Source organism: Calypte anna, chromosome Z (assembly GCF_003957555.1).
Source record: "Calypte anna isolate BGI_N300 chromosome Z, bCalAnn1_v1.p, whole genome shotgun sequence".
NCBI classification, from domain to species: domain Eukaryota; kingdom Metazoa; phylum Chordata; class Aves; order Apodiformes; family Trochilidae; genus Calypte; species Calypte anna.
In genome coordinates this window covers 73,479,950-73,492,262 of record NC_044274.1, presented here as the reverse complement: position 1 = coordinate 73,492,262, position 12,313 = coordinate 73,479,950, and the positions used below count along the sequence as shown (strand labels likewise).

General features: G+C 44.6%; 1 protein-coding gene across 8 annotated transcripts in view; it reads right to left on the bottom strand.

Moving 5' to 3' along the window:
* Nucleotides 1–12,313, bottom strand: part of CAST (calpastatin) — a 58,426-nt gene that overhangs the window by 39,060 nt on the left and 7,053 nt on the right. For all 8 annotated transcript variants that reach the window (XM_030467484.1, XM_030467479.1, XM_030467477.1 and 5 more), the window contains exon 3: nucleotides 5,652–5,720. In XM_030467484.1, coding sequence (XP_030323344.1) covers nucleotides 5,652–5,720 — 69 coding nt within the window. The remainder of the gene's footprint in view (nucleotides 1–5,651; nucleotides 5,721–12,313) is intronic.

The window sequence follows — 12,313 nt, the reverse complement described above, 5'->3', positions numbered from 1 at the left end:
ACAAAGTCTTGTTGTCAGTAAATTACTGATACATCAGCACAGTTCAACCAAGAAGCTGTTGTTACAGATACCCACATCCTGGCATGCACAATTCTGTACGTGCTGAAGCCATTTCTATGCCAAAAATACTACACAGGTTTCTGAAGCAGGAACAGCATGGGCTGTGAGCAATGAGGAGAAACAAAAAACAACCATAACAACCCTGGAACTGAAATACTAATACAGAATGATTTACAAACCACTTTAGAAAGCTGCTCTTCCTTGTCCCTCTCTTCTTCAAGACTGCTTACATCACATAACCCACTCCCTGTGTCATGTGTAAGGTACAGACTTACAACCCAAAGATTACCCAAACTGGATACAACCCAATCTTACCCAAAAGACTGTTCCTAGTATGAGAAAAGAACTTCCAAAGCCAGTTCCCTACACACAGCCACCTCTGCAGCACCTCAAGCCTGCTGACAACAGGATCACTAGATTCAGCAGCTCCTGCTAGCTCAGCCCACGAAAAGCTCCCGGAAGAGAGAAAAAAACCCAAACCCAGGCAAACCACAAAACACAACAGAAAGAGAACTGCAATGCCAACACAAATTACCCTCAAGCAGAGGCATCAGGAAAGCACAGCCAGCAGGAATTTCTAACTTACTTGCTGCTCGTGTGCCTTCTCTGCCAGCAGAACACCAGGACCCGGCTGTTCCTGGCGCGGTTTCGGTTTTTGGGAGGTGCTGGGCAAGCCCTGGGCGAGCCGGTGTGCCCAGCTCCCCACCCAGCAGCAGGGCTGCCCCACCTCCAGCACAGCCCCACGGAGCCTGGGCACACACAACCACAACCACAACCACCAGGTTTGGTCGTGGCAGTGCCAGGGAGGTGCTGATGTTTGGGGCAGCTCTGCCCTCGCCACGCATTGGGTGCCCGGACGCGATGAGCGAACCCCATCTCCTGCTCCTCGGGTGGTTCTGGAGGTGTCCTGGACAAGTGTCACCACCAGGAGAGCCTTGTGTCCCCTCAGTGTGACCGGTGTGTGTGACAGGAGCTTATGGGACTGGTTCTGGAGGTGGTTCTGGAGGTGTCCTGGACAAGTGTCACCACCAGGAGAGCCTTGTGTCCCCTCAGTGTGACCGGTGTGTGTGACAGGAGCTTATGGGACTGGTTCTGGAGGTGGTTCTGGAGGTGTCCTGGACAAGTGTCACCACCAGGAGAGCTTTGTGTCCCCTCAGAGTGACTGCTGTGTGTGACAGGAGCTTATGGGACTGGTTCTGGAGGTGGTTCTGGAGGTGTCCTGGACAAGTGTCACCACCAGGAGAGCTTTGTGTCCCCTCAGTGTGACTGCTGTGTGTGACAGGAGCTTATGGGACGCTCTCCCTAAATTCAGACTGGTTACTGAGGCTTCCCAAGCACATAGATTTTGTTGATTGCAAGAAACAGAGATGGTTGGGCCAGTTAAGGCCATAGATAATACTTCAGCATAACAAACCCAAATAATTTATATCAATTTGGAAGTTAAAAGGTACCTCTTGCAATACCAGTAATGATCTGCTCTACATTTTTTTCTTTGTTTGCTTGCTATGCAATAGATTACTCAATACCTCAACAATATAATCAAATGCTCAACACAATGGGAGGAGACATTTGTATGTCCTGGTTTTTTAAAAAAAAAAATTAAGTCCCCACACCACTTACAAACCCTTTTGCATATTTTTTTTTCATAGCAGCCTCAATGCCACCCCTTACGTCAAGGGAACAAGAAACAAGATGTTAGCCCTAAAAGGAAGAAGAAAGGAGAAAATACCCAAGCTATGGCATAGACTGGAAAATACTTAATTTTTAAGTGAAGTGCAGAATATTTTTTTGTGACGTGATCCTATTCTTTTAATCACTGTTCAGCTTTACAAGTTGCAACTCCATGCAGTGGTCTCCAAATCAGAGACTTCTTAATAGCTCTCAGGACAACTCACAGCTACAGCTCCACCATTTGCCACAGTCTTGCAGCAGAACACCTAGAAGTGAGGATCTGTGCACCATGACACACACTTGTGCCAAGGAGAACATGAGAAAGGAGCTCTCAAACAGCCCGTTGACATATTTCTATGAATAACCCCAAAATTTAGAGACAGCTTTTCCAACCCTGACAGCATGATGTGAGATGACACTGAGCAAAACTACATGCATAACTTTCACCAGAGCAAGGCTAAGAAGAGGTTAAAAAAAATTAAAATCTCTTAGCTGTAACTTATTAACTCCCCCACCTCAGCCAGCTTCTCAAAAAAAGTTAGGAATTCATCTAGGATAAGGAGCATTAGTTAAAAGTATTACTGACCAACAAAATGGTGCAGGAATCCAGAGAGATTTCACATGCAGGACACTCCGAGGCTCCAGCAGGGAAAAAATCAAAGGGAGAAACAGCAGTCTGTAAGTTGCCTAAAAACTGACGCAATGTTTTCAGCTGCATTAAAAGATCTGATGTCTTTTTGAAGCAAAAATAGCTTGCCTGCCTCTTCAAAACATACCTCCTTTCCTGTAAAATTACTGTAAAAAAAAAAATAAAACCCTGTACAATATTGCTTCTGAATAGGTATTTTTAGAGAAAAAGAATGTCAGAGAACAATACAGCTAGACAAGTGGCTTTAGAAAAGTACCACTGGCACAAACTACAAAAACAGAACAATAAATCTCTGAGTTTTGCTCTATTTTAAACAACACTACATGACCGTGGGAGATAGTTAAAATTGAAGGATATAATTAAGAAAAGGTTTAGCTGAAATAAAAGGCAGTCATGGCCCAGTGGGAAGTAAAAAGGTTAAAACGTCAAATACCTATTGACTAAGAGTCAGAATAAAGACAGAATGAGGTAAGTACTTTCGTAGTATAAAACCTTTACCAACAAATACTTTGGACTATCACAGGAACTGAAGCATCAAGTACTGAATGGAATACATAGCCTCATAAATATAAAGCAATTACATCATATTACATTTTTCTCATAGCACTACCTTACAGATGTTTATGCTTAATAGCGTGGCTGAAAATGGTACCTTGTACACTTGATTTGAAAGAAACACTTGTGACTGAAAAAGATGCATTAAAAAAGGCTTAAGTTGTAAGAATGTCCATGTTTAGGAGATGTTGTGTCACCTGGTGACCTCTCCACACCCAAGAAAAAGTGAGCTTGCAGGGACCCACCCAGCAGATGATACCTGAGACTGTCCCATGCTGTACCATGGGAACTACATGACTACAACACTTGAACAAGCAGGGGAAAGGCCCGGGCAAACTGCAGGGAACAGAAAAAACATTCCACAAAAAAATCCACTGAGCTGTGTCTAGGAACAGACAAAAGCTTTGAAAGGAATGGACAACAGGTTTATAACCTCCTTCACTGAGCAGAGAGGGAAGATAATGATTTGTGTAGCACAGGAGTATCCTCAGGACTATTATTTTACAAAAGCATTGATCAAGGAAGTTGAAATTCCCATTCAAAATCCAAAACACTTCCTGCCAATGGGATCTTCAAAATCACAGAATGGTTTGGGTTGGAAGGGTCCTTAAAGATCACCTCATTCCAAGCTCTCTGTACAGGCAGGGACATCTCCCACTCGACCAGGCTGCTTTAAGCCCCATCCAACCTGCCCTGATGGGCTACCCCCAGATTTGGAATACTGTGGCAGACACCCATGCACCTCTGTACCTTGGCTCAGGCTGACTAAGGAGCAGCCAGACTCATGTCCTGGGGATCAACTGATGAGCTGGAAAGCCCCAGGATCACATACAAGGATGGTCTGGAAACGCAAAAATGCAGAATCACTGAAGTACAGAACAAGACAAGAAAGCTAAAATGAAGACATCTTGCTCACACCACAAACCTGTGGTTACACACCAGTACTCCACCCCGTAAGCATGAACACCAGGATGGGCCCAACCTGAGCTGGACTGCATGCCAGGGGACCCTCCCCTTGAGCAGAGAAATCTCTCAGGGTTAGACATTCCCTTCTCACACACTGAGGCACTCAGACATCATTAACCCACGTAGCTCCTTAATATTGTTACTAACACTGCATGGATAATCCCATTAGACATAAACCATGGAACAGGTCTGAGATGAGGATCCAGACACACCTAGCTTAACCAAGGAGTTTAGAAATCAACTCAGTTTTCCTTGGTGTGTTTCTTCCATGCTGTAATCAATAAGGAGAACCCTGCCATCAAACTCATTGAACCTTGTCAAACCACTGTTAAAAGTTTGTCAACTTCCATCAAACCCAGTGAACTCTGACAAATTATTATCTTACCTCAGTAAACCTACTACTGTTTTTTGAGTGATGTGCATTGCACTCACCTGTGACAAACATGCACCTAACCTAGCAGTGACTACCAGCTACAGCCAGTGTGACAACCACCAAAAAGGGCATTTTCAATACCCTGCTCCAACACTCTGCAAGACCTGAGCATACTTCATGCCATGCCTGCTTCTCTTCACCATCAACTGCACTCTGATAGGACAATCATCTTCATAGCAACAACTCTTGCACCAACTTGCACACTAACTGCTCCAGGGGCTGTGAAAGCTCAGACAGATACCAGTGCCTCAACCTCACCAGGTCCCAGTGAGTAAACAGAACCCAAAGATACCAACAGCACTCTGAAGGTTTAATAACTGGGCTGGCAATTAAAAGAATGACAGATGCCTTCTCTCAATCCCTCTCCCTTCCCAGAAAGAGAAAGGAGAGAGATCAAGGGAGAGAGACTGATGGGTTGAAAACTGAACTGCACAGCTTTAATGAAACAGTACTGACAAATAGGAATTCTATGAAATATGTACAATTATATACAAAACCAGTATCACACTTCTCCCCACAGTAATGCTCAGGTCACCACAAAGGCCTCAGGGCAGCTCTGGGAAAGCCCCAGACTCCTGTAGCAGATAGGAGCCAGAGTCAGGAACACATGGATTGAGGGATAGGGATCAAAGGCAGACAAATGGATGGAATCCTCCCAGGACACCATCCCTGGATAAAGAGAGCTTGACCCTTTTGGTCCCTCAAATTTATACCAAGAATGATGTGTACCAGATGGCCAATTTGGTCAAATCATTTGGGCACCTCTCTGGTCTGCTCCTCCCCAAAGGAAAGCTGCAGGTCTGACTCCTTTACTCCCTCAGCTTCCAGAGCCAAGCAGTGTCCTTGGTTCTGCACACCAGCAGTAACTATAAACATCAAACAGTGTGAGTCCTAGAAGCAGACACTGACTGAGAAACTTGCTGTAAACTTCAGCAAGTGCAGATACTTCAGAAGAGTAACTGAGAAGTAAAATTACTAGAAAGAAAATTGGTTCTATCATGGCCGTAACCAGGACAAACACTTAAGGGTGAAAACACAACCCCTGCTCTATAAATGAAATGAAGTTTGCCACTGTTACCAATGAGACTGTGATTTTTTAATGCTAACAAATCTATTTTCCTCAAGAAGTCAACTATAGCATTCTGCTGACTTGTATTCCTCTCTCATTTCAATTCATTGTGATTTTTAGCAAGCTGTGAAGAGCATCTCGGTGTTACTGAATGCTGGCAAACAAACTGGTTTTCAACCCCTTGCAGGGGAAAATGCCATCCCATACCCTTTTCACTTTTAAAGATCATTTCCTGAAGCATGCATTACCTTAACAGCAGGAGGTGCTCCAGCTGCTGGTGTCTTGGACTGGCTGACATCAGCACTTCCTGATTTTTTCTAAAAAATAAAAGACATAATCTACATCAGATACAGTGATGACAAAGAGGAAAGTCAGGTCAAACTGTAAATTGAAAAAACGTACATTAAAAAGCACACTTAAAAAAAGCCCACTGGAATGTTTTATGCAAAGCAGGTTATGAAAAAATAAATTTGCCTATATAACTTTAATTCATACAGACTCATTTCAGACAGTTTTGCCCAGCCTTGATGAGGCTGACTTCTCTTTTACAGATGATACATAAACCTGTGCTGTTTCCTGTGGCAGCACAACTCCATCTTAATTAGCAGCTGAAGTACTGTAACTATCTCTACTGTAACTATCATTAACTTCAATGAAACTTACCAATGAAAGTAAGATGGTTGAGCTACTGTACTGACATAACTTAATGACAGCATGTAAGGTAACGCTTCACCTCAGGCAGGGAGGTAAAGATGCAAAGCTAAGGACAAAATGATGGTTTATCTAGTTAATAAATATTCTTGCAACTGAAAAAAAAACTTGACATCCCCTTTGAACATCTAGTTCTTCAGCAATGCAATGCCATGATTATCAAGTACTACCAAGTAACACTGCAAAAACTCAGCAACTGCTGAAATCACCTCTCAAAAGGACAGGGAAAATAAGCTGTTAGTAATGAAAAAAGGAAAAACCACCAGATTTTGGAAAGCAGCAGATGGGTAGGTAACACATGTTCATTTCCTCTGGTAAGTGGAAGCTCAGGATTCACAGCACAACTGAACTGTTCACACTTCAATTATTCTCTGTAAGCAGAGAAGTCTGCAGAACACCCAGAAAATGAACCAGCAAACCTTGCATGCAAACCCAGAAGCATGAGAAGCACCAGGGGTATTTTTGATGGGACACTGGTTACTGTCACAGACTGGGAGACTCAGAGACCTCTGTCATTAAGGTAATTGCCACCTCCTGATCTGATTTATCTCCCAAACCATGAGAGCATCTCACATCAACAAAGCTGCACACTCAACAGTCAGCCTGAGGCAGTGGTCCACCCTCTGGGGCCACTGCATAAGATCAACAAAAAAACCATCCCAACAGCACAGACTGACACAAAATGGGGTATTTACATCCAGGATTTCACATTTAGTGTTGGCCACTCTGAAAATAAAAACAGCATCCAACTGAAAAAAGAAAAGAGTGTAATAGTGGTGAAAGGGATGCTAGGAATGTGGCTGCCTGTACTTCATCCCAGGACCCTCCTGCACAGCTCCTGAAGTCCAGTTGGCCAGTACAGACCAGTACTGCCCAGTACAGACCTGCCCAGCTGCTGGAGTCCCAGCCCAGGTCTGGGGGTCTCTCTGTCCAGGCTGAAGGGTGTAGTTGCAAGTTCAACCATCAGCAAACCCAAGCACACACCCAGAGACTCAGTAAGGAGCCCACAAACACTTCCACCTTTAAATAAGTTGCTAAGTTGCTGAATAACTGAAAACTGTAAGCACTACCTTTCCCTTTTCAAAAAGAAAAAGAAATCACCAAGAGGAGCAGACTTCTGAAGAGCCATCAGTGCTCAGGACATGGTTCTGTACCCCAGCTCTCCATTTCCATCTCAAGCTCAGCTCAAATCACAGCTTTTGTTCAGGACCTCATGGTCCACGGTGCTCAGGACTCACCTTTGGTACCTGAGACTATGCCTAACAGAAATGTCATGCTCTGGAAGTCCACAATTAAAGGGCTGGTTTGCAGAAGGAGTTTTTATGACACCTTCTGACACATGCAAAAATTTCAGGCACAAGGCTAGCCTCCTCCCACCCCAGTATGAACAAAAAAAATATAATAAAGTGAGATAAATCCTTGTTCTAAGCATGAACTTAGAACTCGATCTTAATCAATTAACTCCATTAATCAATTAAACAGCACAAACAACAAGTTGTCCACACAAACATTTCTCTGTTAAATGGCAAGTGGAACAGCCATAAATGTAAACGTTGGAGAGAGAGAAGGAAAAGAAGCAACCACTTCTCTGGAGTAGAGAAAGACTGCCTGGAGGTAACTGTGTGGAAAGTTCAGCCATGGCATCAAATCAGTATTCTTTACTGAGTACTGCCCATGATGGGCAAAGTAGAGCAACACATTTCAGTTCCCAGGGTCATCTTTCAACAGTAATTTCTTTGATATCTACCCCTTTCATCATTTGTAACAGCAGAAAAAAAGAAAAACAAATGGCCACATCATGCTGCAAGGTTCTTCCTTCTTTAAAATCATCCCATTAAAATAATGATGTTATGTGCTTCCCAGCATCTTCCCCACAATGCTGTCTCCAGGCAAACCATCTTGAACACTCTTTATCAACAAATCCATCAGAGCTGTTCCCATCTCCCCCACCTAGGAGTGGAAAGGTATTTTATTATTTTTCTGTGACAGTCTCAAGACACAGGGAGCTGAAGAATCAGCTTGCAGCTGTACTCCCCAACCTGATAAGGAATTATCAAGGCATAGCTTCCTTACAAAATGAATTAGAAGAACCAAAAGCCTGTAGAGAATTGAGTGTGAAGGAAAAAAAGCTGTGGCATACTGGTACTCATAACCTCCTCTTCATTATTAGCAGTGGTTCAAACCAAAAAGTCAGAACACTGTTCCAGAGTGGGATATTAATTCCCTCATGTTTAATAAAGGGGGGATAAAATACATACCCCTGTGGTATGGAGATTTCCTCAGTGACGACATGAATTAAGACTGGGTGTGTAAAAATACAGAAAAATTGTTTAATTTGGACTATAACATTCAAGTCTTCACCATAATATTGTAATGAGGATGCAAATGGTACAGTTGCTTAAAGAAAAAAAAAATCACACGAGGAAGGAATGTGCAACCTCTGTTCTGGAAATGCTTTTGAGAACCTTCAGCAGCATTTCAGCCTCCATCTTTCAGCCTTTCATTCAACAACTGCCTGAGCAGGAATCTTAATCTATTTCCTCCTACAGCAAGAAGAGCCTCCCACCATGACAGCTCCAGCGAGTGCCAAGGTTTCTCTGAAATAGCATTGTTCTTGAAAAACCTTTTGCATCTCGTCAAAGAAGCAGCAGAGATGAAAAGGAAGCAGACAAACAAGCTGGTGCTGTACTTCTCAGAACCATTCTTCTCCTCCCCCGAGCAGGTCAGGGTCACACTCACCTACGAGGTAGAGGGGGTGGACAAAAACCCAACAAACAATGCTGTCTAAAATATGTAATCTGTTACCAACGCAGAAAGAAACCTCACAAAGGCTCCAATCAAAGTTATTTATGCACTTCCATTGTTCAGACCAGTTCTGGGCACTCTAACCTATTTTAGTTCTAAAAGCTATCACAGAAATCCTGATGTCAGAGCAATGAATCAATTCTAAAAAGATAGCAGTGCTTCAGTGCCAATTATCATGGTCCTCCCTTCAGAGTAAAGAATGTATTTCCTGCTCAGTGAAAAGCAACGAGTTGAGCAATCAGCACATACTTTGTCTGCACTGCTGTGAAGCAGGACTAGGAATGGCTGGACACCTCAGGGGGGGTCTTGCTTCTTACCATATCTGGTAAAACATGGTCCAGCTCCAAGCTGGGGCTTCAAATTCCTGGAATAAATTGCTCTTCCTTTTAATACCACATTTTTAAAATTGAGGCACCAGCAATGCACAGGATAAAAACTTTTAAGAATGACTCAGAAGCTCAGAAAAAGGTCACTCAAGATTATATGCTGCCCATCTGAATCAAAGGTGGGGGGTTCACTGTACCCTCCCACACAAGAGTTTATGAATTTGGTTTGTGAATTACATTTATGGTTATGTACCACAGGACATGGCACCCTGGGGCAGCCCTCAGAAGGGGTGATGCTGAAAACTGCTCAACAGCAGTGCAGCTGGACCCTGCAGGTCACTACGATGTAAAACCTGACTTAATGGGTCCAAAGTGTCACATACCCCTTTTTTTCCCTGCCTCTAGAAGGCAGCAGCATATATAAAAGAAAAAAAAACCAGTGACATGGACATAGGTCATGCTGATGCTCCTTCCAAGTACACTCACAGAGTCAAGCAGTTGTGGTCCAGGGACTTCTTGACTTCAGTGTATTTAATAGACCGTCCTGTGTTTCTCCTCATTGTTTTTTTTTTTTTCCCTAATCTACCCCTGAAAGTATTTGTATTTTAGCATCCAGAAGCCTCTAGAGCACTAATGCTGTGATGGCATGCAAAGCCTGGAGTGATGTGAAGCTGGTGGAAGGGCACATGTAAGCTGAAGGGATGAAGCTGAAGTTGAGGGGCAGTGGAAAACCCCACCAGCTGCCAGTCCATCAGATGCTAACACTTCACACACAACACTGCTAAAAGCCTTGGCAGACTGGAAGGGAAGGAGAAGAAAGGAAACTGCCTTTTTCACAGGCCTGCCAATTTCAGATGTTGGCTCAGGACCATGATGTCAGATCAGAGTGAGAAAACAGAGGGTCTGATGTAGGAAAACTGCAGCACATCACTGCACTTACTGGGTGGCAGGTGCATCCCAGCTGCAAATGCATGGAACAGAGCCAAGTGCATGAGCAACCACCACTGCCAACCACAATCATTTCTCTTCTGTTAACATCTACCAAGCACATCCACGACAAATGAAAACATTTCATTAAAGCTGATTTAGCTTCCTAAGAAGTCTCCTTATAATGTGAATTCAACAGATGTAGAGATCTGAAAGCCAAGACATAAAGTGTTAAGGGACACTCTGGGACCTGAACCTTTGATCTTGAGCAGTGTCCAAACACACCCACAACATCCACAGACTTTCACTGATGAGGAACTGTCTCTATCTTCCTCCTGTTATGTACTGGAACACACCTCCAGTTTCCAACACTGTCCCTCCAGCATGGTTTTTGCCTGTTTCTACAGGACACCACCTGCAGATAAACATTCAGTTGCTCATCATTAGCTTGAGACATTATGTGAATCTCAACCTGTAGCTGATCACTCATGTTTCAAGTAGATCCTCCAGCCTTCCTGGACTTGAAGCTTGTGCAGCACTTCTGAAAAGAGGAAAAGCAGTACAACAACATCTTTCTTTTGCTACTATAATTAGGGAATGAAGCAGCAGAGATCAGTCTTGCAGAGAGCAACATGGCTCTCTGAAGCAGAGCCCCACAGTCCAACCTGCTCCAAAACCTTTCCACATTACCCCTCTGGTGTGCTCTATGCAATGGCACTGGAGTGCCAGGGTAAGCAAGGGGCTTCCAAGAAACTACCACAGGCTACTGTGAAGGATAAGGGCTGAAGAAAAATGGGTGTATAGCCTTGAACCATCTTAAGCTTCTGTTTTCAGAAATGAAACAGAATAAATGTAGTGTTCTAAAAGGAAGAGTTGGAACCATAGTACTGTGGTAAGCTTTACCTTTCTGGCCACTGAGGAGAAGTGAGAATCACAGAACCAGAGGATGGCTGAGGTTGGAGGGAGCTCAGAGCTCATCCCCTCCAGCCCCCCTGCCATGCCCAGGGACACCTCTCATCCAGCCCAGGTTGCTCCCAGCCCCATCCAACCTGGCCTTGAACACCTCCAGGGAGGGGGCAGCCACAGCTTCTCTGGGCAATCTGTTCCAGAGTCTCAGCACCCTCCTGCTGAAGAACTTCTTCCTCAGATCCAGCCTGAACCTCTTCTCCTGCACTTTCCATCCATTTCCCCTTCTCCTCTGCTTGGACACTCTGATGCAAAGTCCCTCTCCACCCTTCCTGGAGGTTCCCTTCAGGGATTGGGGGGCAGCTCTAAGGTCCCCCTGGAGTCTTCTCTTCTCCAGGCTGAACAATCCCAGCTCCTCAGCCTCTCCTGGGAGCAGAGCTGCTCCATCCAGCCCCTGGATCATCTTTGTGGCCTCCTCTGGACTCAGAATCCCAACAGATCTGTGTGCTTGGACATAAAGGAAGTGAGGTGCTGAAGCCACCCCATAAGCTGGTTCCTCCTCTGGACTGGTTCCAACAGAACTATGTCCTTGTTTTGGTAGGGACAGCAGAAGGGCCCCTTGGGAAGTGGAGCAGGGCTGGACTCTGTGCATCCTCTACTTTGCAAGCTAGACAGCCAACAAGCACAACACTGGAAACAACTGCTGAACTCACCTGCAGTCTGACTGCTCCTGCCAGCCAGCAAGCTCCACCTGTCTGACTTCATATCAGCCACTCCAGTGTTGTTAAACACAATGGATTTTAGAGGATTTAAGTGAGGAGCAGACAGAAGCTGCAGCTGCTACGGATACCATGCAGGAAGAGAAGCTTGCTCCATCTTCCAGAGGGAGCAGTGAGGTGTGGCTTCCCCTCTGAGCTCCGAGGATCTGCTCATCATGCAGTGCATGGTCCAGCTGAGGGCCTGGTTTCTCTCCTGGATGACCCTAAGTAATGCAGCTCCAGTTCTGTGCTTCAGCACCTCCCCCTTCCCACATCTCATCCACCTCACTCAGGTAATGTCTCTGCTGTCCCTCATACAATGCTCAAAGATCTAAAGATGAAAGCACTGTGTAAGAGATGAACAGTAAGTAACTGGGGGAAAAAAAGTTAATACTTCCTCAAGAAAGTTACCACAGAATCACAGTGTGTTAGGGGCTGAGAGGGATCTTGAAAGATCATCGAGTCCAACCCCCTGCC